Source organism: Protomyctophum parallelum (genome assembly GCF_964188405.1).
Source record: "Protomyctophum parallelum genome assembly, chromosome: 15".
Lineage (NCBI taxonomy): Eukaryota > Metazoa > Chordata > Actinopteri > Myctophiformes > Myctophidae > Protomyctophum > Protomyctophum parallelum.
Genome location: NC_139710.1, coordinates 43,264,021 through 43,291,366, shown reverse-complemented (window position 1 = coordinate 43,291,366; position 27,346 = coordinate 43,264,021). Strand labels below are relative to the sequence as shown.

At 41.9% G+C, this 27,346-nt stretch overlaps 1 protein-coding gene across 1 annotated transcript in view; it reads right to left on the bottom strand.

Annotated features, from left to right (window-relative positions):
* LOC310871874 (multivesicular body subunit 12B-like) overlaps positions 1–26,250 on the bottom strand; it is a gene marked incomplete at both ends in the record, with an annotated part of 39,632 nt that extends 13,382 nt beyond the window's left edge. Inside the window, 6 exons of the mRNA XM_083783511.1 lie at positions 2,204–2,262; positions 13,506–13,619; positions 14,717–14,846; positions 16,542–16,632; positions 19,189–19,284; positions 26,140–26,250. Of these exons, the coding sequence (XP_083639637.1) occupies positions 2,204–2,262; positions 13,506–13,619; positions 14,717–14,846; positions 16,542–16,632; positions 19,189–19,284; positions 26,140–26,250 (601 nt within the window). The remainder of the gene's footprint in view (positions 1–2,203; positions 2,263–13,505; positions 13,620–14,716; positions 14,847–16,541; positions 16,633–19,188; positions 19,285–26,139) is intronic.
* Between the last annotated feature and the right edge of the window lie 1,096 nt (positions 26,251–27,346).

Here is a 27,346-nt window from a genome sequence, read left to right as displayed (position 1 = left end):
GAGCATTTGTACATCAAGTACCGGAGGAGAAGTCTCTGCATGCAGGTGTGCAGATTAAATAGCGTATAAAAGGCACAATGCAGAAAGCATGGTGTCGTGGAATTACCTGCATGTTAGCAAAGAATGAACAACATGCTTTACTCACTTCAAACCTAACATTCAGCGAATATAGACAATCTACGAGCTCACAGTGGGCTGCAATGGGCTTATAGATCAGCTATTTTCAGCGAAGATATTTCGTTTAGAAAGAAAACCGGAGGGAGACCGAATATGGAGCTATAGGGAAGCTATTCCAGACAACCAAGTATATGGGTTAGGTGGGAGGGCATAAAAGGGTAAAGGGTCTCTTTTATATTGTATGGTGTTGGCTTAAAACAGGAGAACCGTAATTAAATGATGATGCTGTTAATGTAAGCTATGAAATGGCTATCATGGTGTCGTGTTATATATCTGAATCTGAATATTTTTATTGGCCAGGTATGTTGAGATACCTTGTTGTCTTTGCCAGAACTACAGGTCAGGTATGATTTCGACCGTTAGTCTGTCTGTCTGTCTTGTCTGTCTGTGAATAGTAGTCTTGCGTAGCCAGACAACTATTCCACAATCTCCGAATGCTATATAGAGTCTGGAACTACACCTCCTAAAATCCAAGTAAGGAAGCTGCTATTTCAGTTAACAAAAATATATTCTAAAATATCTATAGAGATTATTACTTTTTATTTCTATTTCTGCAAAGCAGCAAGCTATACATGTTTAGATGATTTCTATTTATATTAGGATACATTTGCGGGACTGTAAAGACGAAACGGAAGTGGAAAGGAGGCTTCACTTCCGCTTTATATTTTACTCATGATCAGAGTTTCCGTGCTCCAGAGTCCAGACTGTATGACAGAAGCATTTGAAAATTGCAGGAGGCAACAGTTTGGCCACGTGAGACTAGTCTGTGAGCAGCTAATCTTGGGCACAGCCAGTCTGATTGGCATGAAACTTTGCACACACACGTTTTCATATCGGCCGCATGACGCCCCTATAACACGGTGCTTCATATTTTGGCCTATAACTCTTGAACCATAGGTCATTCAATCAAAAATTCTGCTTGCCATTTTGTCTGTGGAATCATGTGATTAACCCATTTAGACCATCTTGACCTGACCTAAGTTTTCTGAAAAACTTCAAATAAGGGTAACAGGCTATGGACTCTCTCACGGTTAAATACGTTCCCCACAGGCTATAGGATCTGCTCTGTTGGTGGGTTACAGGGGGTCATCCCTATGTTCCCCAGGTTCTATGTTCCCCACTTACCTTAGGGTTTAGGGTTAGCGTTAGGTTTCTGGTTTAAGGACTTCAGTGTTTTGTAATATACAATTGTATGTATAAGTACAGAACAAAGAATGTTTGTTTTTGCCATCTTTGTTAAAAAGTCTGAGCAATTATGTTTTATTTTATTTTATGTCAGTGTTAATTTTTAGTTGGCTAAGACTAGTTAGTTTAAGTAGCCGAGGCAGGCCTAAAGTTCAATGGATTATTCAAAGACTGAGCTTAAATCAGAATTTGCTACTAAAAGACACTAAGACTAAGTTGCTAAAATACTTTGTCTTACTAGAATTACTAAAATTACTAGGTTAGGTTTCTGGTTTAGGTTTATTCTAAGTGGGGAACAAATAACCTTTTTGCATGGTGGGGAACATAGAACCTATGGAACATAGGTACCGGTTACGGTCCCCACAGGCTATAGGGTCTGTAGCAAGGTTCACAGGCTATAGGGTCTGTAGCCAGGTTCACAGGCTACATTTGGGGCTGCAGTATACACACAGTGGTACACAGAGCGGCATAACAGCGCTACAAAGTACTTCGGACTTTGATTTAAGGGCCATGTCCTCAAGACACCGTTTTATGAGCAGAGGGTCACTTTGCATATCATGTCCATAGCACTCGCATGCGCAATGTTCGAATGAACGTTGTGTTATTAGCTCAAATAGCTTATAAACACCATAAACCTCAGCTTCTCATGGTTGTAGGTTGCACCGATTCGACGTCTGATCGTAAATACCCGGATGGGTTGTCTTCATACACCACACACCAACAGGATGAAATGAGCAGCCCTCCTCTCCGAGCACAACCCAAAAGTCTGCATATACTGTAGTTTGGGTTCGCACATCACCGTTATGTACTGGTATGTAACTATGTATGTGTAACAGCTTACCTGAAATGGTGTAGATACCACTGCCCTGATGTTCATATGCAGGTCTACTGTTGCTTCTCCTGGTGGGGTAATAGTAACAATGATAAGACTAAGAATCAATTAATATGAATACACACACACACACACACACACACACACACACACACACACACACACACACACACACACACACACACACACACACACACACACACACACACACACACACACACACACACACACACACACACACACACACATTTTGTCATAACTGATGTGAAGTGTCTACTGTCTAAAAAGAACCTTACTAAACCATGAACTAGACGTACCTGGTACAGTATGCTGTGACCATTGATATTTTATTTAGCTGTGAGTGTGAACAAATTAGTGGTAGTACTAGTAGTATATGTACAGTAAATAATGATGTCATTCTCTAGGAAAACACCCACACGCACATGTAAAGTCAACAAAGACCTGATATGACTACATATAGTAATTTTACTACTTTTAACCAATGTAGGATTAGGGTCTTCTTAATTCTTTATGAATAAAGAGATTCCATCACTCAGGGGAAGTCTGTTGTACCACTCTATGGCCTTGTATTACAGAAAACAGCATGCAATGCACTTCATGGGCAGTTGAGGTTAACAAACCATAAAAGATTGAAATCCTCATCAATCAAGCTATCATGAATTACACCCGGTGACTCACCCCCACTGATCAATAAATCCACAGCAAGCGCTAGAAATTTCTAGGCTTCAGGAGAACCACATAATGTGACAAGCATTGAATGCAAAAGAAGCTAAAAACTGATATTATGAACCACCACGCTGTCTAACGATGACCAATTGACCATGCAAAACTAAGTACTTAAACAGCATTAGGGTAACACTACAGTTGAGCAGGACAGGAGTATATAATAGGTTGAGCAAGTTAAAGAAAGAAGGATGGGGGGGGGGTATACAACAGTGTTGAAAAATATAAGAAATATTTTTGCAAGTTCGAGCAAATTTAGAGCTGTAAACAATAAAGCGTGTTTTCTGCATCCATGCATTTTTTGGTGGGTCTGTTTAATATGAATCGTAATCAATCTCAGCTTGAGCGGGGTTAACAAATAAATTCTTTAAATTTAAGACTAATGGCGTTCTGAGGGCGAAGCCACCGCGCATGAGTTGTGGCTTCCAAAGCCTTATCTCTTTGGATGAGATAAATAAATGCAATAATTTCCATCAACAGCAATAAAACAAGACTCTTGGCAGGTTGTGGTATTTATGAGATGAAGTCTGCAACTCAGATTTATTTGCAATGATGGGGTGGACTTTTCCCCTGCCTTGTTTACATCAGCATTTGGCCATGTTAAATCCAGGCCAGTGGTGCATTTTTAAAAGGTTGGCATCAATCTTGTAGGGATGATTGTCATGTTCGGTGAAGAATTCTCTTTACCTTTTGCAAAGGTTGACTCTGCCAAGAAAAGAAAATGCATACCTATCCGAGCATTGAAACATTTCCCAAGCATCGATAAACATGGTTGATGTTGTTTTGTTTTGTTTTTCTATTAAAAGCATAATATTTAATGGAAGAGCAATAATAAAAATAAAAAAAATCATTTGAGGAACCCTACTTTAAGGCATCCATTTGTGTGATCCTAGGTGTGATCCTCCAGTATCACACCACTCCAGGTCATTTGCTGACTTGGCATGCTATAGTTTGTATAGTTTCAATGTACATATTATTTGTTTTTTGCCTAAATTGAAATTTGTAAATTATGATGTTATGTAAAAAACAAATAATTTGAAAACTCTTGAGTGGTGCAACTCCCCTCTCCCCCTGCCCCCCCCCCCCCCCCCCCACCACCTCTCTCCCTCTCTCTCATTAGCAAGCAACAGTGCAGCACTATCTCTCTCTCTCCGTTTCTGGCACAACAGCGTCACTTTTGCCCCTACTGGTATTCATAGTCACATAGGTTAACACAGACATAGTCACATAGGTTACCACGGACATTGCTGTTCCTGGGAGTGGTCGCACCACTCAAAAAAGACGAATATCAAGAAGAAAGCATAAGAACTGCTGTGTTGAACTACTCACTATGTAAGAAGCAAACGTAGCAGTTAAATAAAAGAGAATCAGAACTGCATGCATAATGTATACAATAATTTTCTATAGTCAGTCAACCACTAGGGTTACCATACCCATCTGTTTGATGCAGAGAACCAAAACTCTGGGATTTCTAAATACAATTGCAGGTGCGCTGGTGAGCGTAACATATGGCAAATCAATTAAACCAATAACTCTTAAAACAAAAACATGGCAAAGTGGATTCATAACAAACCACAGTGCTTGAGCTCATATTATATGGCCACTGGAGTTTTGACAACAATTAATCCTCATTTCAGGCAAAGGGAGCCATATTGACAGATATTCCTAATTTGAATATTATAGTGTTGTTCCTCATCAAATTACTGAAACTGGGAACACGGCCTAAAAGATTTACACAATTACACCTCTGATCAAAAGCTTTTTGGTCCCATGAAATCTGTGTATGTTAAAATCACATTAGTCCAACTATGTACACTGAGGCACCAAGGATTGCTTGATGACACTGATTACATTTTTTTAACGTTTTTTAATACATATGCATGTTTATGTTGTTCCTTATGGAATAAGCAAATAAAGCCATAATTTGAACAAAATAATCTATAAGAGAACGTTGGTGAGACTGTCTGGATACACAAGAGTTAGTCAGCAGAGAACCAATACAAAGATGAGAGTGAAGACTGATTGCTACCATGGCATCACACGCTGAAAATAGCTGATCTACAAGCTTGTTGTGAGCTTGTCCATCTACAATTTTCAGCATGCAATGCCGCCATACGACAGATTCTAAAACGGCCAGTCCCATTCCTTGATTCCGATTGCCTGGTTTTCATTTAGTGATAAAACAGACTAAAATTTACTCAATCTACTTAGTTCAGCAGCATATATCAATCACATGTGCGTTATTTGTTTATACAGTGATCCAGCATATACAGGGAGTAGCCGAACGAGCAAAGGGGAGAGCTTGTTTTCCTTACAAGCCCCGGCTGTGCAGAGCTTCTAAGTACTGCCTGTGTGCGACGGCGAGTGACTGAGGGGCTTCGGGCGGGGCTTGTAAGGAAAACAAGCGGCAGTGATATTGCCATCAATGATGACAATGTCTGTCTTGCCTGTGAGAGAGATACTGCCCAATACCATGACACTGCCCCCATGGAAAGATGGCCCATGATCTGTGCAGCAATCTGCATATCGTTCTTCGTGCCGTAACCACGTTGGCTGACTTGCAACAAATGCTGGTTGAGGAATGGGATGCCATCCCACAGCTAAATGTGGCTAGGTTTGTGACCAGCATGAGGAGGAGGTGCCAAGCTGTTGTGACTGTGTATGCACACGCTACTGAGTTCCCCAACACTGAGTGTAAAAATGGCCAACATGTGTTGTTTTTTCCTTATTACTATGGGAGAGTGCAATCATCCAATCCACTAAGCAATTGAAAACAAGTGTGAATGCCAACAGAACAATATTTTTGGGGGCGCTACTGTGTTGCTCATTCCACGAGGTTAGACGCCAGCATTCCGAAGTCTGCTATTCTGAAGCCAATTATTCCGACGCACCGCCATTCCGACTCGCCCGCATTACTAACCCTGTCCCTAACGGCACGTGGGAGTGCGTCCACGAATGCCTGGGCTTACAAGCTGTACTCGAGAAATAATGAACCAAAGTTAAGTTTCCAAACTTTTTGTGAGGAGTTTTAGTAGCTAAATCAGGCGTTAAAAATATATGAATTTCTATGGAATATGGAATTACTGTTTATGTGTAGCCTACATGAGAAAAGTCTAACAGTAACACACAGCCTGACTGGAGTGGCTGAGTAAACAGGAAGATCTTCCTGGTAGCATGCAGGAACTACTTTCTTGTAGAAGTTGTTCTTGAAGTGAACTATTAAGAACTGTTTTAATTGTTTTAACTTTTGTATGTTATGGTCGGAGGCACTCCGCTAGCACGTCATGCCTCACTGCGCCATTAAAATACTCTGCGACCTCTAGTGGCTTATTGCTTTAGTATAAAGTTATGCATAATATCGTCACAATCAGGTGGAAACCTTGTATGTTCAAAACCGTTCCTTGTTTATTATGATGTTTTGTGTGACACTCTTGTATGATGAAGTAAGGTTTTAATTTGCAAAAAAAAGAAGAAAAAAAAACACTAAAACGGTTGAAATATGGAGATACAAGTTTTCTGCCCAACTGCAACGATATGAGGGATGAGCTGGAGCTGCGACAGAGAGTTGGAAGCTCTTGTTTTGACACGCATCCAGCCTTCCCTGTGACAACATCTCCACACCTTCCTCCATGTGCAGACAGTGCTGCTTTTCTCACCCATCGTTATCTTCCTTTAAGCTCAGTGTCAGGTGTTGAAAAGAGGATCTCTCTGAAATCACTGGAAAAATCTTTGAGCACAGTCCCGAGCCCATCTCTGATCACTATCGTTTGTGGCACCGCCACTTTGCATCCCTTTGGTTTGAATTGAGACGCTTTAAAATACAAATATAAATATATATATTGCAACTTTTTAGATTTCTGTGGAATAATAAAATTGGAGAATTCAAAACAATGATTATGTATTCTAACGTTTTAGATGGTAGATCTGTCACAGAGCACAGTGACAGTGACACTGTGTCTTTCTATTCAAGAGTCGTGTGCACTGTGAGAAGAGCTGATTAAAGCAGTGATAAAATGGCAGTGTAGAACTACAAAGCATAGGGCGGGGAAATACAAGGTGTATTGATATGCATGTCATTCCTGACACTGATGACTTTCTGCAACGACAAAAAAAAGACACTTGGCCTCGACATTTGTCATTTGGTCGTTTGATTTAAAAAAGAAAAAGAAGTGTCTACAGGCTGTGAACTATAGGCTATTATAAGTGTCAGAAACCTTGATTCTGAGGGCAAATAAATAGCGATATTAGGACAAGGTTAATTTACTGTATGCCACCAGTCATTGTACAGTAGAGGTCAGATATCAGCTTCAGCGATGACAGTTTTATCAGGAGAACAAATGGCAGCGTTGGCCAGGATGAGGGGGTTGGTGGGGCTACAGTGGACACCAGGGTAAAAGGCTGACCGGACGGTACAGGTTTTTCACATTATGAAGTCTGGAAGTGGCGATATGGCCTTTTCTTGACAGAGAGCAAGCCAAAGTGGTTGACATCAGACTGAGGCCATGAATAAATGTAGGGGTCACTGTAGCCGTTTGGAATACTTGGACGGACCTGATAAAAAGCCTTTACAATGCTCAAAGATTTGAAGATCAGTTGCCTGTAACCCATAGCCGCTTTTATAGTACTGTAAACAACAATATTAACGAAGAGGGAACTGTGAAAATTAATGGACCATGCATAGCATTACCCTTAAAGGTGCTGTATCCTGTAAACAAGTGAAATTAGAAGTGATGAAACAAAAACATCCGGACCAAAATTGGAACTGGAACACTATAAGCTGATAAATGGGTTCTCTCTACTGATTGGATGAAATTGGTGTATGTATGAATTGTTTACTAGAGAGCTGGACAGACGGGGAGACCCCGGCTATGGGAGACCCCGGCTATGGGAGACCCCGGCTATGGGAGACCCCGGCTATAGAGCTGGACAGACGGGGAGACCCCGGCTATGGGAGACCTCGGCTATGGGAGACCCCGGCTATGGGAGACCCCGGCTATGGGAGACCCCGGCTATGGGAGACCCCGGCTATTGAACCCCATGTCCGTATATATACGGACCCCAATGTATACTACAGTCTATATAATGGTTGAGTCCCACGGCAGCTTTTAACATTGGTCCGGTTGCTATGGCAACGCCCCACCGCTTCAGCTATGGGATAGAAAATATAATCACTGTGTAAAGCAGTTGGTTTTGTGTACCATAATTATCTAGGTCAAACAGACACACCAGAAATATAAACAGAATATTCTACTGGCAGTGTAATGGGAAAAGAGTCATTTTGGGGGGGATTTACTCACATAAAAAAAGCATAAAGTCATTTTGGTGGAAAATGGGTAGAACGTTATTCATTATTCATTATGGTAAGAAGAGTTATGTCCTCTCACGCAGGCACAGAACAGTGCCATCGGCACTGCAGTCAGCTGTAGTCTGTGCAGTGTGTTTTGAGCAACTTTTATCTCAGCGTCACCTGATCTGATCTCCCGATGCAGTTACTTACTGTGTGTAAGACAAGACAGGAGGGCCAAATATGTATAGCTTCTCTCCATGTTGTTTTAGTTATCCATGCCATGCAACTCATACACACTACACAGTCCTTGGGATTGAACAATAAAACAGACCCCCGATCCCAGAACTCAGTCCTTGTGAATAGGTGTAAAGTAACAAAATCTGGCTTTTGTGCACAAAGAGAGGCAGGCATCTCAGTGGCTGGCTGTCACAATGGAAGAGAGACTATTGTTGTGCTTTCATTATGATTCTCCTCACACAACTTAGTTATATAACAAAAAGGTAAGTTGAATTCTAAGTTGAATTGGGACAAACCAAACATATGTAATTCAATGTAATGGTTAATTCCTTTTTAGGGAGTGAGGGATTGATCTTATGATACTTCATGATCGTATGAAAGATGGACTTTACACGACACGAAAGGTCTTCAGGGGTCCACCCAAACACAGACACACAAGACCCTATCCCATATTCTTTGGTTTTAAAATTAGACATATTTGACCTACAGTACTAGAAATGTGTTGGAATAATCAACATATTTTCCTGATAGGAAGTCTGAAGACTTTGGAGGTTGATCTACTGTCAAATTAGATGATAATGCAAGGGTGAATCCATCCATATTTATTTATGAGGGAGGCAAGGTCTGTTAACTGAACTGTTCTACGAAGCATTGCTGAAAATATAATTAGCCTATGTAATAATTTGTTTGAACAAGATATGGATTGCTGCCTGGGCCATGGCTCAGCGGTCCAGGCACCTTGGCTGGTAATCCAAGATGGCAGTGTGCCGCGGGTTCGACTCCGATCCGGACAGCCTTTACTGCATGTCACCCCCCAACTCTCTCCCCATTTCCTGTCAGCCGACTGTCTATCCCTCCATAAAAAAATATAAAACTAAAGGCGAAAGCCACAAAAAACTAAACAAACAAAAAAGTGCCCTTCTGGGCACAGGTCTCCACCAGGAGGTTAGGAGTGTGTGTGATGTTTGGCAAAATGTTTAGGAGTAATTTGTCATTTGTTTGTTTGTTTCTTGCAACAATTTTCTTCATTTTGTTGAGGAAATACACTCATAGCATCTCTGAGGATAGAATTCTGGATGAGCAGGACATGTGCAGCATTTTGTACAAAACGGGCTACTCCTGAAAACTTTGGAAGGCAATCTTAGCTAATCAGTGTAGAATCTGAGAAATCCAACAGGCTCGTCTTGATCACATGACTACAGAGATCATGTGGACCGATTTGCGTGAGATTTGGATGAAATCTGTGCGACTAACATAAACAATGTGTTTTGCAGAAATCGGCCTCATGGTGTCGCTATAACCGGCAGATGTGGAGGGAAAATGTTTTTCCATGGCCTCTAGGGAGTGCGCATACATAAGTTATATACAGATCGATGCAGTTATAGGTAAAAACAGGAATTTGCCTGTTATAGCGCCACCGTGAGGCTGATTTGGGGGGGGAAATTGTGGCATGTCGTCCTCGGCTTAGTGGAAATGTGTGTGTATAATTTCATGGAAATTGGACACATTTGTGTCATTTTGTTCGAAACGGATCAATCATGTGAGCTTTGGAAGACAATCTTAGCCAATCAGGATGGAAGATGGGAAATTGTGTAGATCCCTGTTGATCACATGAGTTATCTACAGAAATGTGTTTTGCCTAAATCGGCCTCATGGTGGCGCTATAACAGGCCGTTGAGGAATATTTGGGGCAGAGGTTCGTCGTTGGCATCCAGGGAGAGTGTGTGCAGTTTGGCATGGATCGGGCCAAAGGTGCCGGAGATTAGCTGATAACGGACGGACGGACGGACGGACGGACGGAAGGACACACGGACGGAGTGCAAAACATACTCTATCCCCATGCCTTCGGCCTGGTGGAGACAAAAATATGGATTGTTAAATTAAGTAAGCGAGAGTGAGGTCTAGCCAACACCAGCTCTGCAGTGTTGTTAGCTAAGCTGTCGTGCCGCAGTACGTCTACATATAGTAGGTGGTACGCTTCTTTCCTCTCCTGGCTTTGCCCTGGGTTGGCTCCCCAGTTCTGTGTGCTTGACCCAGTGCCCTGTCAGCCTCATCCTTCTCTCTCTGACTTTGTCTGTGACCTGTGGTAAGTCCCCAATCCCCATAGAGGTCCACATTTCTAATGTGGTCCGTCCATGTGACAGTGCCCTTTGTAGCATTCTTGTGTAGACTCCATCCAGGGCTTTTCCTGTTGTACTGTGAGGGTCCATATCTCGGCCCCATACAGCAGTACTGACTCCACAGTAGCTATAAACTCTTAAGGTCTTCTCCCATATCTGATTTCCACACTCTCTTCATCCCATGCAAGGCTTTCTAGGCAAGTGCTCTCCGAACCTTCAGGTCCTGTTCAGTTGAGGCAGTCCAGGCCCCGAGGTATTTGAAGTGCTCGACTGGCTCGAGCACTGCAGTGGCTGCGGTGCAGTGGCAATGGATTTGTCCTCGGTGTTGACTGTCATTATTTTTGTTTTTTTTGTTGGCATTGAGCTTGAGGCCGATCTTCCTGCACTCCTCTTCTTTTTTTTTTTTTTTTATATATTTTTTTGCGGCTTACGCCTTTATTGATTTTTTAAGGGATAGAAAGTAGGCTGACAGGAAACGGGAGAGAGATGGGGGGATGACATGCGGTAAAGGCCGTGTCGGGTCCGGGAGTCGAACCCGCGGCACACCGCGACTGGATCACCAGTCCGGTGCCCAGACCGTTACGCTACGGCCTGGGCCCTGCACTCCTCTTCTACTGCCAGTAGTTCCCTTCCTTTCTCGACTGTATCCGAGATTAGGATATGGATTGAATATGATATTATTGGATATTGAATTGATATTGATTGAAATATGGATTGAAATATAACAAATTACTGATCATCATTTATTTGCTGCACTGGGTCACAGTCAACCTTTTGCACAAGATATCCCATCATCTACATCATATTAGCATAACATATTATTACAGGATAACCCCTATGGGTTTAGGTGACCAAATTCCAGTGGAAATGCCTAAAAGCATTTCCTTTAGGACCATACTTTGTTTTATTTTACTTAAAAGCTTTTGGGGCACTAAGGACGGCACTGTCAGTTCAAATCACTTTGGTTTAGTTGGGAGCAGCATGGCTTCAAGGGGTCACTAGCAGGACTTTGAGACTCTTGTTTCTTCTCATCAAGTACTGTATAAGTCAAAACAATGAGACCTTTAATGTAAAACACATTTAGATTTAACCACTGGATTCATTATATACTAAATGTACAGTACAGCAACTCTCATAATAGCACATTGAACAGTTTATAATTACAGTTTATTTAATACAGCTTTACACAACTGAAAAACCTGACTTAAGTTAGTGCACTAACAAGTTCTTGCTGCCTGAGGCAACTTAACATTTGAGAGGGATCACTGCAGCTTCCAAATTATAAGGGTCATTAAAAATGTACACATTATTGACTGTATTTAAAACATCTTTTACACTGACTGTAAAGGGCACTTAAATTTAAAGAGGTGTCATTCTCCAAAGGCCATAAAGTTGTTATACTATAGATGGCTCCAAGGAGGGATGGGGAAGGAATTTTCACATGCAGAATATGAATAAAGTACAGCCAAATGATGCTACAAGGAAAGTGACTACTACTGTACTGTTATATTTAATCAATCTGTGACTGTGACCAACCGTCATGAATCACTGTGCCAAAACCTCTCATTTGTGAAATACTGAAAGACACACAAATACGTATGGTGATGTGTTTGTGTAAAGTACAAGTACGCAGAGCGGATGCCATGCCAGTTTCTAAAGATAAATTGCCAAAGACCTGGCACTGTCGAAATTGGCAAGAGCGCCTACTGCCCACAAACTGTCCTTATGTGTCTGTGCATTATGGATGGAAATGCACTAAAAAGAAGACTTGCACACTGTGGCATGAATTTTAATGTTAATACAAAAACAGGAGCCTGTGATCTCAGCAGGCAGCAGGAGGGGCGTGTGAGTTGCTTCGAGGTGCAATTTATTCCAACCCCAGTGCCTCACCAACATGAAAGCAGGCTTCAAAAGAACGGAGGATTACCGGTAACATTTTGCAAGTCGGGAGTACAGCCGAGGCTCTCACCGTTGTTGGAAGACATCAAAGATTACTGACCATCTTCAAGCTGAAATACGGATGATTCTCCAAAATCTAGCTTACAAATCTAGCTCACAAAAAACTAAACAAAACAAAAAAAATCATAGTTTCCCTTTGAACAAACTTTCAGCATTTCAGCACACTCATATTCCACTGAGTTGCCATCTGAGCAGTGGACCCTGTTGGCATTCACCCACTCTGGCCTAGGTTGTGAAGTGGTTTCTCCCCAGCCCAGCACTCAATGGCAAGGCACCACATTTTAAGTTGGCAAAGCCAGCCGTGCCCCAGCCAAGTTGAGTCTCTCCACGGTCTACACGGTCTGCTGCCATTTTGAAGGAGTCTTGATTGTTTATTTACATTTTGCTGTGGAAATCCCCAGCTCTTTGGTTGCAATAAATAATTGAGCTGTTTGATCTGGACGTGGTACAAAGACCTGCTCCTTCTTGCTGGGCCTGAGGCAGAGGAAGGGTGAGCAGCTGAGAGGGTTGGGGTTGGAAGGGAGGGAAGGTGGGGGGTTATGGGGCTCCAGGATGGCGGAGGCTCTTGGAGCTCTCCTCCCTTCCTCTGCAGCTGTCTCCCTCCCTCCCTCTCCGGGCTACAGCTCTTCCTCTTTTGTCTGCACAGTACAACACTCCTGTCACCACCGTCAGAGAGCGACCTGCCTGAGCCTCCTGGGACACAGCACACATAGCAGGAGTTTAGCCCTCATTGAACTCATGTTCTTGTTCTGAGGATCCTGTCTAGTTAGCCTGTCTCTCCAGTGAACCCTCACTACCTCTCCTCTATGTCCAGCCACAACCTTTTCTGCAGTTTGCTCAGGAGAGATCAATTACCAAGGACTTCATTGCTTTACATGCAGGAGCGGAGGACATTAGCTCTCTCTTGACACTGAACTTCAAGAATTTACTACATTTTCTGTAAAGAATTATGACGAGACAGTACCTTGCTATGTGGTGCTGTGGTTCACTTGAAGCTGTAGTGGATCCAGTTGGTGATGCTTGCTGTATCCGAGGAACATCTCCCATTCGATACCATATCCCCATGTTGTTAACTTCACTAGGAAAAGATTAATGAACTTCATTATTAAGAAAAATCATCATTGTTCATATGCTAAAAACGTGATGTAAATGATGATGGCACAAGAATGTCTACAGTTGCATGGATGCAAAGTAGTGTGTGATGTCTGGACAGGCATACTGTTGGTGTTGTGCATGGTGAGATGTGTGCAAACGGTGTGATTTGGCAGGAGAAGGCGGACAAAGGATGGGGTGTTGTGCTGGCTATTAGTGTGGATAACTCAAGCTTAAAGGGCCATTCACACCAAACACTATAATTATAACTATAATTTAAAAAAATCACACCCGTGTCATATACAGTATAATCATACATCATCTCATACCGGCCAATCACAATTTGCGTCCTCACTTTTCCGTCTTCACTTTTCTCTTCACAAACCCGGCAAGCTGGGCACAGGCCCCTCAAAAAGAAATATAAAAAAAAATGTTCTAACTTCTATGTCAATTGGATGGCAGAGTCCACTCAGAGCCTTAGGTATAGACTGCGTTCACTTCATGGGGCCAGTCCAATGGCGGCTCTCATTGGATCCAGGCAACAGCCCAGCTTTAATGATCTTAAATCCCTTTATTTTAGATTGTTTTGTAGTAATACTACAACATAAACATTAAAGAGACTTTAGTTGTTACTGTACAATACATTAAAACAGTTGCACACATGCACACATGCTTAAAATAACTCTTATTTACGCCACCCTTGTTGAAAACAATGAATTTCCAACTCCAGCTTGTCTCAGTTCAGGCTGCATGAAAAGCGCTCGAGCGCTCGGTTTCTGCCCCCTCAACAACGTAAGTAACTCTTCTATTAGATGGCTCTGAGTCCACTCACAATGCTCAGTGTGAGAACAAAGGGGCTTGGTTTGTCATTGATATGAACAATTCAATAATCATCAGACACCCATACACCTGAACATGAAAACACACTGTAGGCACATACCACACATATCCATCTATTTATACTGACAGTATGGAAAGGTTTCTAATGGAACTAGGAGTAAATATCAGCAGAGGTTCCTTCAGAAAAGATTACTTGATTATTTCCCAAACTGCTAAATGCATTAGCTGTGGATTTGAACTCACCCTATAGAAGTGTAGTTAACAGGGGGATGTTTGGACTTCCCAGTGATCAGGATGTCACAAACAGCAGTGGTTGCAGCAGCCCGAGGACTGAGCTTCGCACACAGCCTCCTCTTCCTCATGGCAGGTTCCTCTGATGGCGAAGGTACACACAGGTCCGTCAGTAAAGACAGTAAATAAAGTTTAAAGCTCTATAATGTCATCTAATTCAGTGATTCTCAAAACTTTTCATTTCAAGGACCCCCCCAGTTTAATATGCATTAGGCCAAGGTCCCCCATTGAAATGGGTTCAAATGGAATGAAATTGATTCGTACAGGTCAAAGTGGTTCCATTTGTACACTCTGAAGCCCAAACCACACCAATGATTCACCATGCAACTATCACACACAAGCACTGAGGTGCCAATAAAGCTCCTTTGAATTGACCTATAGCTAAGCCCCTCCCAAAACTGCTATGGCCCAATCACAGCTAATCATAACATGGGTTAGACAAACCTCTCCACCAATAGTTTTCCTATATGATAAAACATTGTGCATATGCACATGCACATATTTTTCCAGTGCATATGGCAGGCCTTGTTCATGGATTTGGAAGAGATTTGAAGGTCTGGAACCAGTATTTAATGTGAAAATCCATGATTAGAATGAATGAGCCCGCCTGGACAAGTGGGAGAGGGCGGAGCTTAGCTAAAGGTGAATTTAATCACTTGCGAGTCGCGACGCAATGCAACGGGACATACTGTATCGGACTGCTGCAACGAACGCTAAAACGGTTTCGTTGCGTCTCGACTCTCGAATCATTGGTGTGGTTTGGGCTTTAGAGTTATCAATCATTTAGATGGAGACCACCTGGAACCTCTTCACGCCCCCCTGAGGGTCCCCGGACCCCACTTTGAGAACCACTGCTCTAATTCAAACATTCACAAATGCCATGATGAACACTTCCTCAAGTTTCTTTTTTTTTTCCATTTAGTCTTCATCTCCTAGATAAGGGAATATTGTTTCCACTGGGACAGCTGGACAACACAGAATACCCAGCATGTATTATTATAATTTTCATCATTTTAGTAGGTAAAATGATAGAAGCAAGCAAACTCTCCATCAGCTGTAGTGCACAACAGGGATTTAAACTGGATATTCCACGTAGCATCTCATCCATAATGTCAGATGTATACATTAAACATGGATTCACATAACGTAATAAAACATTAAATTACACCATAGCCAAACAAAACATAATCTCTTTCCTTCATTCTGGTAAAGAAAGAAAAAAAGAAGAGAAAAAAAAACAGCCATGCTTTCCAATATTGCATCTGTGCCTCGCTCATTCTTTCCCCTAGCAGCACTGGAAAGTGCAGTGTAAATGCAATGATAATAAAAATAATAAACAAGCTGTCCTCACTCCCCACACCAAAATATTATTACATTTCCAAGGCATGGATAGTGAGGGGAGGGAAATACATAGCACTCAAAAAGCACTAAAGCATTGGGGAATGCATTTCATTAATATTAGATAACCCCCATCCACTCGTCCTCTCCCCAAATAAATACATAAATAAATAAGCCGCTCATAAAGAAAAGCACAGCTCCAGCTGAGATAAACAATGACTCATGATTCTCTTCTTGTGTACCTCCAGGGCAAAATGTTTATTTTATTCCCACAGACTACCATAAATTAAGCTAACCTGCACCCATAAAACATTCACTATCTCAAGCAAAGCTGCCCCAGAGGACCTGGCTGGCATACATAGGTTTGAGAGTCAAAGCAACAAGGAGAGGGGCAGGTGCGTACAGTAAGCTTGTTGTTTTGTACCGACTGTTTACTTACTTGTGTCCACCGTTTCTTGTATAGGTGTGAAGCCCTCTGGCAATGTGTCTTTCACGTCAATCAGCTTCAATTCCACAACCACGCTACTTTCCTGCATGGACGAAAAGAGGCAACTCAAAAGTTGAGCACAACATACAGTATATCACTGCTGTCGGGCAGAAACTTTGTATGTCCATATTTTTGTCTTTTTACGTCTTCGTCATAAGCTTTCTTCATATCATCTTGTTGTGTCTAATGAATGCAATGGATCCACTGGAACGCAGGTTCTTTGCTCCATTTCCTGACAAGTAACGCTTTTGGTTATACAGGTCATACCAACCGATAATGATGATAATTCAACTTGTAATGGACAAAGAGTAAGACAAAATAAATTCGGTACCCATTTTTGGGTGGGTTTCGGAAAGAGAATGTAAAGATAATTGACTCGATGATTTACTAAAATCTCAGGAAGTCTGGAAAAGAGAAGGGTTGACACAATAGCGGAAGTAATTACAACCTAATAGCTTTAAAAAAAAAATGAGAATCCATGTGTGAACTTGTAATCATTCTCAACCCTTGGATAGGAACAGTGGGGTGATGTGAGACAGGCCAGGCAGCTTGATCATCAGAACAGGACTGGTTAAAAACAATCAGCCTAGTGTGTAGTTGACATTTTCAAGCATGACTCTTCTCAGTCTCACAACCTCCAGCCATTACGTTTTCATTTTTTGCGATAATAAATTGCAATAATACACAGTGGTGGTGGAGACTGGGGCGAACGAGCCGTGACTTGATGCGTCCGAAAAGCCGGATTCCACTGCTGCTGTTGCCCAGCAGTCATTACCATTAGACACATTTTTTATTCATAGTTTTTATTCTGACTTTAGGGGGGAATGTGGATGAATGTTATTACTATGCATGGAACCTTTTTTTTATGTTTTCTTTTTTCCTCCTTTCTTTCTGCTGAGGAGATTTTTTCCCATCAGGACCTGACAAAAAGGCCATCTACCTCCAACCTAGAGTATGATAAATCACAAACTATTTACTTCCCCCCACATAATTCAGGGACTAATTTAGCAGAATCTGTTTTTGTCATTGACAATTACAGTGGGGGCCACATTGACTGGCAGACAAAATAGCCTTTGTTGATGGCTCTGCCATGTTTAATTTGTGTCAAAGTCTTTAAAACAATGCAGGCACACATTTTAAGATAATATACAGGAACTAGGGGAAGGCTATTTGTGTGCTTTATACTAAACTGAGAACCAGATTGAGCTCAATCAAGAGGCAGCCAGCAAAAAACTGCATGTTCATCATCATGAAAGGACCTGACTGAACTCTTGGGGGGGGGGGGGATCAGATGAAAATACTTCAAAACAGTATTCTTTATAGTATATCATTACAACTAAAATAGCATATGTTAAGGTAATAAGACTTAGTAAATAGTTGTCTGTATGAGCAAAGGTTAAAGAGGTTGGTTGTGCAATCATGATGATTTAGTACTGTACATTAGCATGAGATAGACAGTGCTTGTTACATACAGTACCATTTTTTGTACACCACCTACTGTGTGTAGGTACAGACCAACAACACAGTAGGATAGTGTAATATTGGACCCATAATTGAAGGTAAATGGGTAACAATAAATAAAAAATCCATGGGTCTATCTAGCGTTTAAGGAAGAACTACTGTATATGTAATTTTGCAAGAGAAGATCTACTGGGCATTTCTGAACTGCAAATAGCAATACTGCACACTGGGGAACATTACATACTGTACACAGAGCTTTCAATTCACAGAGGACTCGTCACAGCTTTTCAAAATATAGATCCTCTATTCTCAACCATATTGAAAAGGCCTTTTGATGTTTCATTCTTTGTGAAAGAGGATTTTCATATTCAGACTGTATGCATTCTGGAATGCATAGGCTATATCACCTTTGAAGAATCCCTAGTTAGTACCCACATTCTCATGGGGACATGGCTAATTGAATAAATTGGAATAGTTAAGGTAGACTCCTTTGTCATTTCATGAATAACCATTAATAATACTCTCCGGAGAACCGAAAACATGAAAAACATAGTCCTGGGATCCCACTGAGCTATTCATCAACAATATGCATGCAAATATATACCGTAATACAAAATGAATAGTGACACTGACACTTATTTCAAAAGACTAAATGTACTGAAAATTATGGTACACTGGACCACTTTAAGATTTGCAGAGTAATCTGTAGTGTAAAGTATGTTATAACTAGCACATTGGAGGTGGTATCCCTACTCTTCCATTGAGAAATGTAGACCCTGGTGTCAGGTACTGCAGGACACCTACTGCTTAGCAGTTAGTACTGCCTGGAGCTCATAAACCCAATATCTGACCTGGCCAAGTGTGCTTGCCCTCTTGCATTAGCGGTAGATGATTGGTTTCCCACAAGGGAGACCTGGGTTCAAATCGCAGATGTTACCGTTGCGATCAACGAGAGGACATAAAAACATACGGAATGTAGCTATAACACTTTAACACTCAGGGTTGTAGTGTGTAGAAAATCGTGAAGACAGTGAACCTAGCCAACCATGCGAGTCGGAGAAAAAAAAAGGGTTATGGATGGAGTGCCTAGTGGAAGATACATGGGGAACGGGAAAAGTTAGTTTACATTTCCACTTACATGCTTTCTTGTGAAACAGAGGTAGCGGGTGACCTTGGATTTGAATAAGCCGTCCTTCCACAGGTCGGCATCAGAGCCATCTGTTGTTTGTGCAACCTACGTGAAAAAAGGAGAGGAGGGAAAAAACAAGGAGAGAAAGAGAGAGAGAAAAAAAACATGCACGAGGTGGGATAAAGTTAATGTATGTATGCCACGAGCGTGTTGCCTTTTGCCTCTTCCCTTGCATACCAGCCTTAATTAACGCTTGCCTGCACTAGCGCTCCATCTCATTAGTGCTCTGTGTGGGTAAAGGAGTCTTAGCCTCCAAAAAGGTGGCTAAAAATACCATCTCCAGGGACCCAGGCTGATTAAAGACGCCCTGACAAAGATCTGCTCTAATAAGGAAAACCAAAACTTCATTGTGTTTCTATGGGAATGCACATATTTTTATTTTGTTGAAATGCAGAATATGTAAGCCATACAGTGTGCGTGCGTGTGTAAAATACTATACTATATAGATTCTTTAGCTTTTTAACATAATCTGTTAAGTAGAGGTTTATCTTTCTGTTGAATTTCACAGTAAGCCAAGGAAATTTCAGAGCATACATTATCCAATGAGACAATTCACCTAATAATCCATGACTATTAGGCCAATTCTTTATAGTTTATACAATATGTGGGTTTGGAATAAATTTATGTCATCCTTAACAAAAGAGCAGTTTTCCATTAAGGCAATTCATTGTTCATTCATTCGTTGTAAACACAAAAAATTCAGACAGAATTTGAACTTCACTTCAATCCCCCAGGGGACTATACTTAGGTATAGTCACACACACACACCAAAATTCTTCGTCAAAAATAGCCAATCTACAAGCTCACAACATGTCGCAATACAGTGTGCTGTGGGTTTATAGGTTGGCTATTTTCGATTCTAGGCACTTGGGTTCATGCAGTTAACAATGTGAGGCTACCATGAGTCAAGCTCAAGGTTTTATAGAGCATCTCTATGTAAATGTCAGTATCAGGGTTAGAATGATAAAGCAAAACACAACCTACACAGCAGAGAGCCTCCTCCATGGTTCCAGCAAATATGCTCGGCTTAAAACGTCATGTTCCATTGACTATCATGTGAGAATCACCTAAATAACTGCCAGCCTTGTTTTCTAAAGGGATCCTTTACAAAGAGGAGTCAATCTAATGAGGTTCATTCGAACGAAGAAGTCATAGATCTCTGCACCCACCCACACACATTACCCCCCTGACAATAATGATGAATGACCCCGGTGACTGGGTGGTGGTGGTGATGGGGTGGGGGCACGGCATGGAGAGATTCATGCAAAACCACCACCGACTACATGGGATGGAGGGGGGGGGGGGTATTAGAGAGCGAGAGAGAAAGAGGAATAGAGTCGAGTAAGTGTGCGTGTGTTAGAGAGAGAGAGAGAGAGAGAGAGAGAGAGAGAGAGAGAGAGATTGAGAGAGAGAGAGAGAGAGAGCATTATGATGAGAAAGAGTGAGAGAGGGAGGGGAGTGCAGCGAGTCCCAGAAGGAGCCTATACATCACCAGCCTCTCTCTCTCTTCCTTACAAGACAACCCGTCTTGACCACTTTTTCCAGGTCAGTAGCCAGCGCATCCTGTCAGCGTAAACAAAAGGCGAGCTTTGTGAAACCCCAAAGTCAAGTTGAGGAGCAACGAGGGCACCGTCCTCCTAGGAGGCACCTCAGGCATCATCCTGCCACGGCGCCGGCAGAGAGGCTCCACGCAGCCAGAATGCCAAAACGCAGTTGGTTCTGCTGAGCCACAGAGGGAGAGGGCAGAGGCAAGGAGCAGATCGAAATGTGAGTGGCTCGTCTCCCTCCATGCTACTTTTAAGTGTGCTGCCGTCTGGCTGGCTCCATTGCCAGACAGACACCAGGCCTCGTCACATCAGCAGCAGAAGAAGAGTAGCACACGTCCGACAAAGAGAGATATCACAGCTGTGACTTGAAATCAATCTTTGAAACAAGACAGATCCACCTGCCAGTTACAAAGATCGTAGGCTTGTGGTGATCTAAGGGACTGCAGTGAAACATGTCTATTTTCTTTTGTGTTACCGGGGGGGCTGAATATTCCTATGAAGGATCTCAGGAGACCAACACCAGTGAGTTAATATAAACCACTGTGAAGTAGTACTGAAACAAACAAACAAAAAAGATAAAGGCATGAAATCATCTCTGGGGAGTGAGACCAGCCGGAGAAAAAATATGAAATATAAAATTCATTATTAGAGTCACAACAAACCACTGCTTCCAAAGAACAAACAGCAATGATACTTTGGATCTCATCTCTCTTGCGAGGATACTAGGACAACTATGATTATTGAACTACATTGACATTACATTTAGAAGCTTAGCACCTACCTAAATTACCTTACTGTTGGGCTGCTGTTCATAAAATGGTAGAGTCTATGACAACTATTGTCTCATCTTATTTGAATGTTTGAATGAAAATAAGCATCCTTGTTGTGCGAGGTAGCCTGCAACTAAACACTACCACTTCCAAGCATGCCCATTGCCTTTCCATCAAATGATGGACGGTATGAATAAGCTGAATGATGATGGCTCCAATACAAGCAAGAAGATCTGGGAGCTATGTTTTGTAAATCGGTTCATTGAACTTCCTAGGCAATTACAGAGAACTCAGATCTCAAGGTAGTACTATCTTTCTTCAAGTAATCTTAATGTGTTAATGAGTTCAAGGGGGTAATGCGTTAAAAGCTCAGGTGAATTTGAATTACACACAGCGCTCCATTGCAGCGCATGAGTGCATGGTGTGTGAGAGTGCTTAAGTGTTTGATGTGGGGTGGCTGGCTGGTGCTGGAGCAAAGCTCCTGATCCCTGTGGGACGCTGTTTGATCGGGGCCTATGCTCCCTCTCTCGTGCCAAACAACCTACTGAAGTTCAGACATGGAAGTGCACATACTGGAGAGCAAAAGAGTTATAAATCAGCTCCTTGATCAAGTATGGCATCTTCAAGCACTCCACTGTAATGAGCATGAATTCAAAAACACTAATATCTCGAGGCACACCCTCAATATTTGTACGGGTACATCATTTCCAGGTACAGTAACAGTAGATACTTTTTTGAGTGGTGCAACCATAGGGTGCAGCCACTCCAATGCCCAGCTATGTCTGTCCCTATCTATGTCTGTCTATATGTATGTCCCTATGTATGTTTAGAGTACCAACAGTTGACAAGTGTTGTTGAGCTTCACACTGTGCACAGGTGCATGATGGGAAGCTGAGTTTTTAGCAGCCATGTGGCGCTGTTGAGCTTCACACTGTGCACAGCTGCATGATGGGATGCTGAGTTTTCAGCAGCCATTACGTGATTTCGGGGGTGACAGTACAGTACAGTGACAGTACAGTAGAGTACAGTAATGGGACCCCCTGGGGACCCCCACATGGTAACTGTCATTTCTCAACCGTTTCGGACGCGGGGGCTGCTCACCGGAACCGGGCCGGCCCCCTTGGCTCGTTCCTGGGGGTCTGGATGTTCCGGGGACCCCCCGGGGACCCGCACATGGTAACTGTCATTTCTCGACTGTTTCGGACACGGTGCGGCTCGCTGGAACCGGGCCGGCACCCTGGGTGCGTTCCTGTGAGTCTGGAACGTCCAGGGACCCCCTGGGGACCCCCACATGGAGTTGCACCAGTCACTTCACATGGGTGTGATTTTGTTTTTTGCATTTAAAACCCATGAATGAAAGACCACTGACCTTCGGTCAAATCATGTTCTTCAATATCGGAAAAGGTGACCTTTTCAATAGTGCTTGAGTGTATGGAGTATGGACTTGGATTTTTTTCATCCTGCAGGTTTACTGATCCCTGGCTTTTTATTCATAAGAATTATTTTGACCTTTATAGTCTAGAGTCTAGACGGTAAAGTATATAAGTTCACTACGGGAAAAGGCTCTAAACATACAAAAGGAGAGTTGTTGACCCCCCACCCCCTCTTGGAAAGAGATGTTTAACAGGCACCTGAGCTACTGTAAGTATGTTGTCATCCTGGGAATACCTGCTGATTTATATAAAGCAAGTAAAAGGGTTTCTTAAAGGGGAACTTTTACGAGTCAGCCTACTGTATAAGAAATACTAGCTGTAATAAGTTATTTTACATGGGCTGGCGATGACTTTCCAGTGCAGAGAGCGTAAGCTCTCAACACATAGAATGCATTGTAAAATGTTAAAGATGGAGTGCTGTTGGGATGGTGGAAGGGTGCAACGAACACGTCTCTTGTCGAATAAACAAGTTGCCAGACGATTTTCACCCAACGCTGAATTGATACCAGTATCGGTGCTAGTCAACAGTGTGAAATCCGTGAATGCAATAAATGTGTTGTGTCAAAGGTTGTCCAAGATTTTGAGTGACAGCCCGTCACTGTCAATGTGTGTGTCTGCTACGGAGCGGGAGAAACGGACTGTACGAAAGTAGAGATCTGAAAAGAAAGATTTACACCAGCAGCTGTAAAATAATCAAGATTGAGCAACTACATAACATATTTACTGCCTAAAAATGAATGCGTTGTTTACAAAATAAGCTTCCAGAGACGAGCAATGATGGTCTCTACTTCTCCTCTGCGCCTATATCAGCCTGCCTTGCAGAGCAGCTGGCTTGAGCTGTTCAGAGCACCTGCAGCCATCCCTGCCATGGATTGTTTATGTTGTTGTGTAGTTCTCTACAACTGCCATTATTCACTTCGTCCAAAAGCAGTCCGTTTCTGTCCATTTCAAGTGGTGTCAAGTGTGTGACACGTCTACGGCCAGCGGAAGGCTCCAGTGTTGAGCCCGGTGCTGAGCGGATCAAAGCGCCTACCTGCACTCAGCAACAGACCAGACAGAGACAAGCAGGAGAAGTACAGACACTTGACCTGTGACTTGACACTCTGTAAACTATACATTTCAGGCATGAAATATTCCATGTTCAATGCTCATTGCTCAATATTGATTAATTTCACAACTGCTAATTTAAAATTCTGTTGTAAAATTAGCTACCATTATGCCTACTCCAACACCTACGCACAGAAAAGCGTGCTCCAACACTGTGCACTAGGGTCGACACTGAGGTTTTCTCAACTTTGATATATGCTTTTGCTGTGGAGCATCCCGACATTGTAGAAAAGCTTTGAGACGCACGTCTCCGTAGACTTTGCATTGACACGCAATGCTCAATCCTAAAGTACCTGCCCTACTAGAAGGAGACCCCCAGGCAGACCAAGGATGAGATCTGCCAGGAATGCCTCGGAATGAAGTTACCTAGTTTTGCTGTGGAGAAAGAAGTCTGTATCTCTAGTGGAGCTGTTGCCCACGCAACCCGACTACGGATAAGCGGTCGAAGGCGGATGGCTGGAAATATGGGTTTTTACTTTGTATAGGTTAGGTTGTGTCCCTAAAAAGACAGAGTTTTGCTGTGTTTGTCATTTTGAATAACCACATGACTTTTATGCTGTGAGGAAGGTTCTGTCCCCAGACTTTCCTTTATGATAATGATCAGGTTTTTCACACCAGAAAACAAGCCATCCTTCAATTCTAAAATTTTCTTTGCTGATAGCCTTGGCTATTTGAAATGTCAGCCTGAAATGATAAAGTACTGGAGCTTGGTAAACATTAGCTGTCATGGTGTTGAAGAAATTCTATTCCAAAATAAATGCCTTTCTCTGTAGACATGTACAGTGCTTCAAGTTGACAAGTTGTTGTCCTAATCTTGTTGTACTAATGAGGTCAGATTTCTGAATTCAGGGTCTCCGAGTTGTTACGTTGTATTGTACCTTGGAAATTAGCATTATAAGTCATCTGACATCCATTCCTAAATAAATCTGATGCTAATACAATACCAGCCTCTGACAAAATTTAAACCCTACGAAACATGTATTGTTTTTACGACTGAAATGTAATGCAGCACCAAAGCAGCAGAGCAGGAAGTCTGATGGGCCTTCTCTCTGTCACAACTACGTGTGCGTACTGGTTCACTGCCAGTAGGCTCTATTCCCATGCCAGAAGCTCCAATTCAATGCCAACTCACAATTATCTACCAGACTTGACAATAATCAGGCTGTGTTGGCTGAGGCAGGAAGTCTGGTGAAAAAAAGAAAGAAAGGAGTGGCTGAAAAACTGAAATTAAAGCAGAGAGGAAGAGAGAAAGGAAGAGAGCTCTGCCCCTGAGCTTGTTTTTTGCGTTGTTAAAATCCCAGACATCTTCTGCTCTCCATCCCGTTCACATACATATGGGTCCCATAAGCCAGTAGATCCGCTGTCCTACTTTCCATCCTAACAACCAAATTAATGCTGAAGTTGTAGGGGTACCAGCCTGCTGGCAACCCCTCTTCTCTGGAGTGTAAAACAAACATGGGCACAAAGTTCTACCGCCGTGGCTGGTATCCGCCAAACATTGTTAAACCATAGCCTCTGGTGAGTCTGGAGGACTGGTGGCACTGGCAACACATGACAATGTTGGGCAAAGCATTCCCCCTAATCATCCAAGTAAACTCTATGAATAAGTCATATGCAACAGCTCTAACAGAAACGCCAGCAAGCTGCTTCAAGCCTGTCACATTGTGTCACAACCTCAAGGCTGCATGTTACATCCGTTTTAGAATGTTATAACAATGGCATTTACAGCCATACTATTTTTCATTAAATTACAACAGAAAGCAAAGATAAAAAGCATAGCACACAAACAAAACAAAACAAAAATAACTAATTAAATAAAGAATGCTTAGAACAAGTAATTTCCTTGATGATTCATATAATTGCATGCTGGTAAAAAAATAAAAATTAAAAGTTTAGTTGTGAAGTTTTACAGGATGGTTTCCTCAAAAGGGAATTAACAGAACACTTCACACTTTCAAAGGGAAGGCTTCTAATACCATAACAAAATCCATGTCCAAAGTAATACATTTGAGAAATTGTCCCAAGTTCAAAAACATGACTCACAACGTGGTAACCATCAGGGACCCTGTTCTGCGATGCAGCCACTCCAACTGCACTGATGGGATCTGTGGGCAGCTGCTCCAGGGCTTTACATTGATCTGGTACTTCAGACATATCGGATCTCTGTAAACAAAGCACAAGTCCCTCAGCATCCCTCTGCAATATGATCAAAAGATAATTTGATACATTAAATAAATAGCATGCTGAAATATTGCACAGCTTTAATAATCCAATTTGAATGGCTATCACAACCTGAAAACATATAGTAGTCAGATTTGGACTTAAACAACACAACAGATAGCCTGCACACTGTATATCACATGCTATATTTTATCAATTTGATGCACTGATCAGTTGGCACTTCTAACGTTGTTGTACATGTTACAATGACAATAAAGATATATCTATCTATCTATCTATCTATCTATCTATCTATCTATCTATCTATCTATCTATCTATCTATCTATCTATATGTCACTGTGTTTGTCTGTATTGTGATGCATTGTATATACAGTACAATCATTTCTACTCTAATAATCTAATCTAATCAAGAATAATGAGGGAAGGGAAGGGATTTCTAGCCTATATTCTACAACTTGTCTCTTTGTAATATGTGACTGACAATATCCCCATATTTTAGAAAAATACCTCCTGCTTGAACATTTCAGGACAACACAGTTAGTCTGAGATGGTTTTCTCTCAACAAAAATGACTTTGAAACACATTATTGACTTTTGCTGGCTAATTAGCTAGAAGAAAAAGCGGTCCCCTAATCCAGGATCGAATGACAAGTGAGACCAATGACAAAAAAGCATTTGGAGACCACCCAATGAGTTCACCAAATCACAAATTAGAAGGAGCGATCACATATTTTCAGGGAAGTCCCAATCAATTGCTATCTATTCCTGTCTTGGGGAATTTTACCCTAATGGTTATGCAAGCCTTTTAAGGGGTAAGTGGCTTTGCAAAGGTTCCTTTACAGTTTTATTAGATTATGTTTAAAGCATTCTTGTACTAACTGACAAAGTTAGTGCTTTCAATCTTGATGTTTACAGAATCTATTACAATTAAGCTGATCAAATTAGAGGATTTACTCCACAAACAGCCGTCTCTTTAACAAATGTTAGATAGCTGTACTTATTCAAATGAAACAGGATAGCAAATTGGCTAATAGAATGAATGATTCCTTTCTAACATTAATTTGTTCCC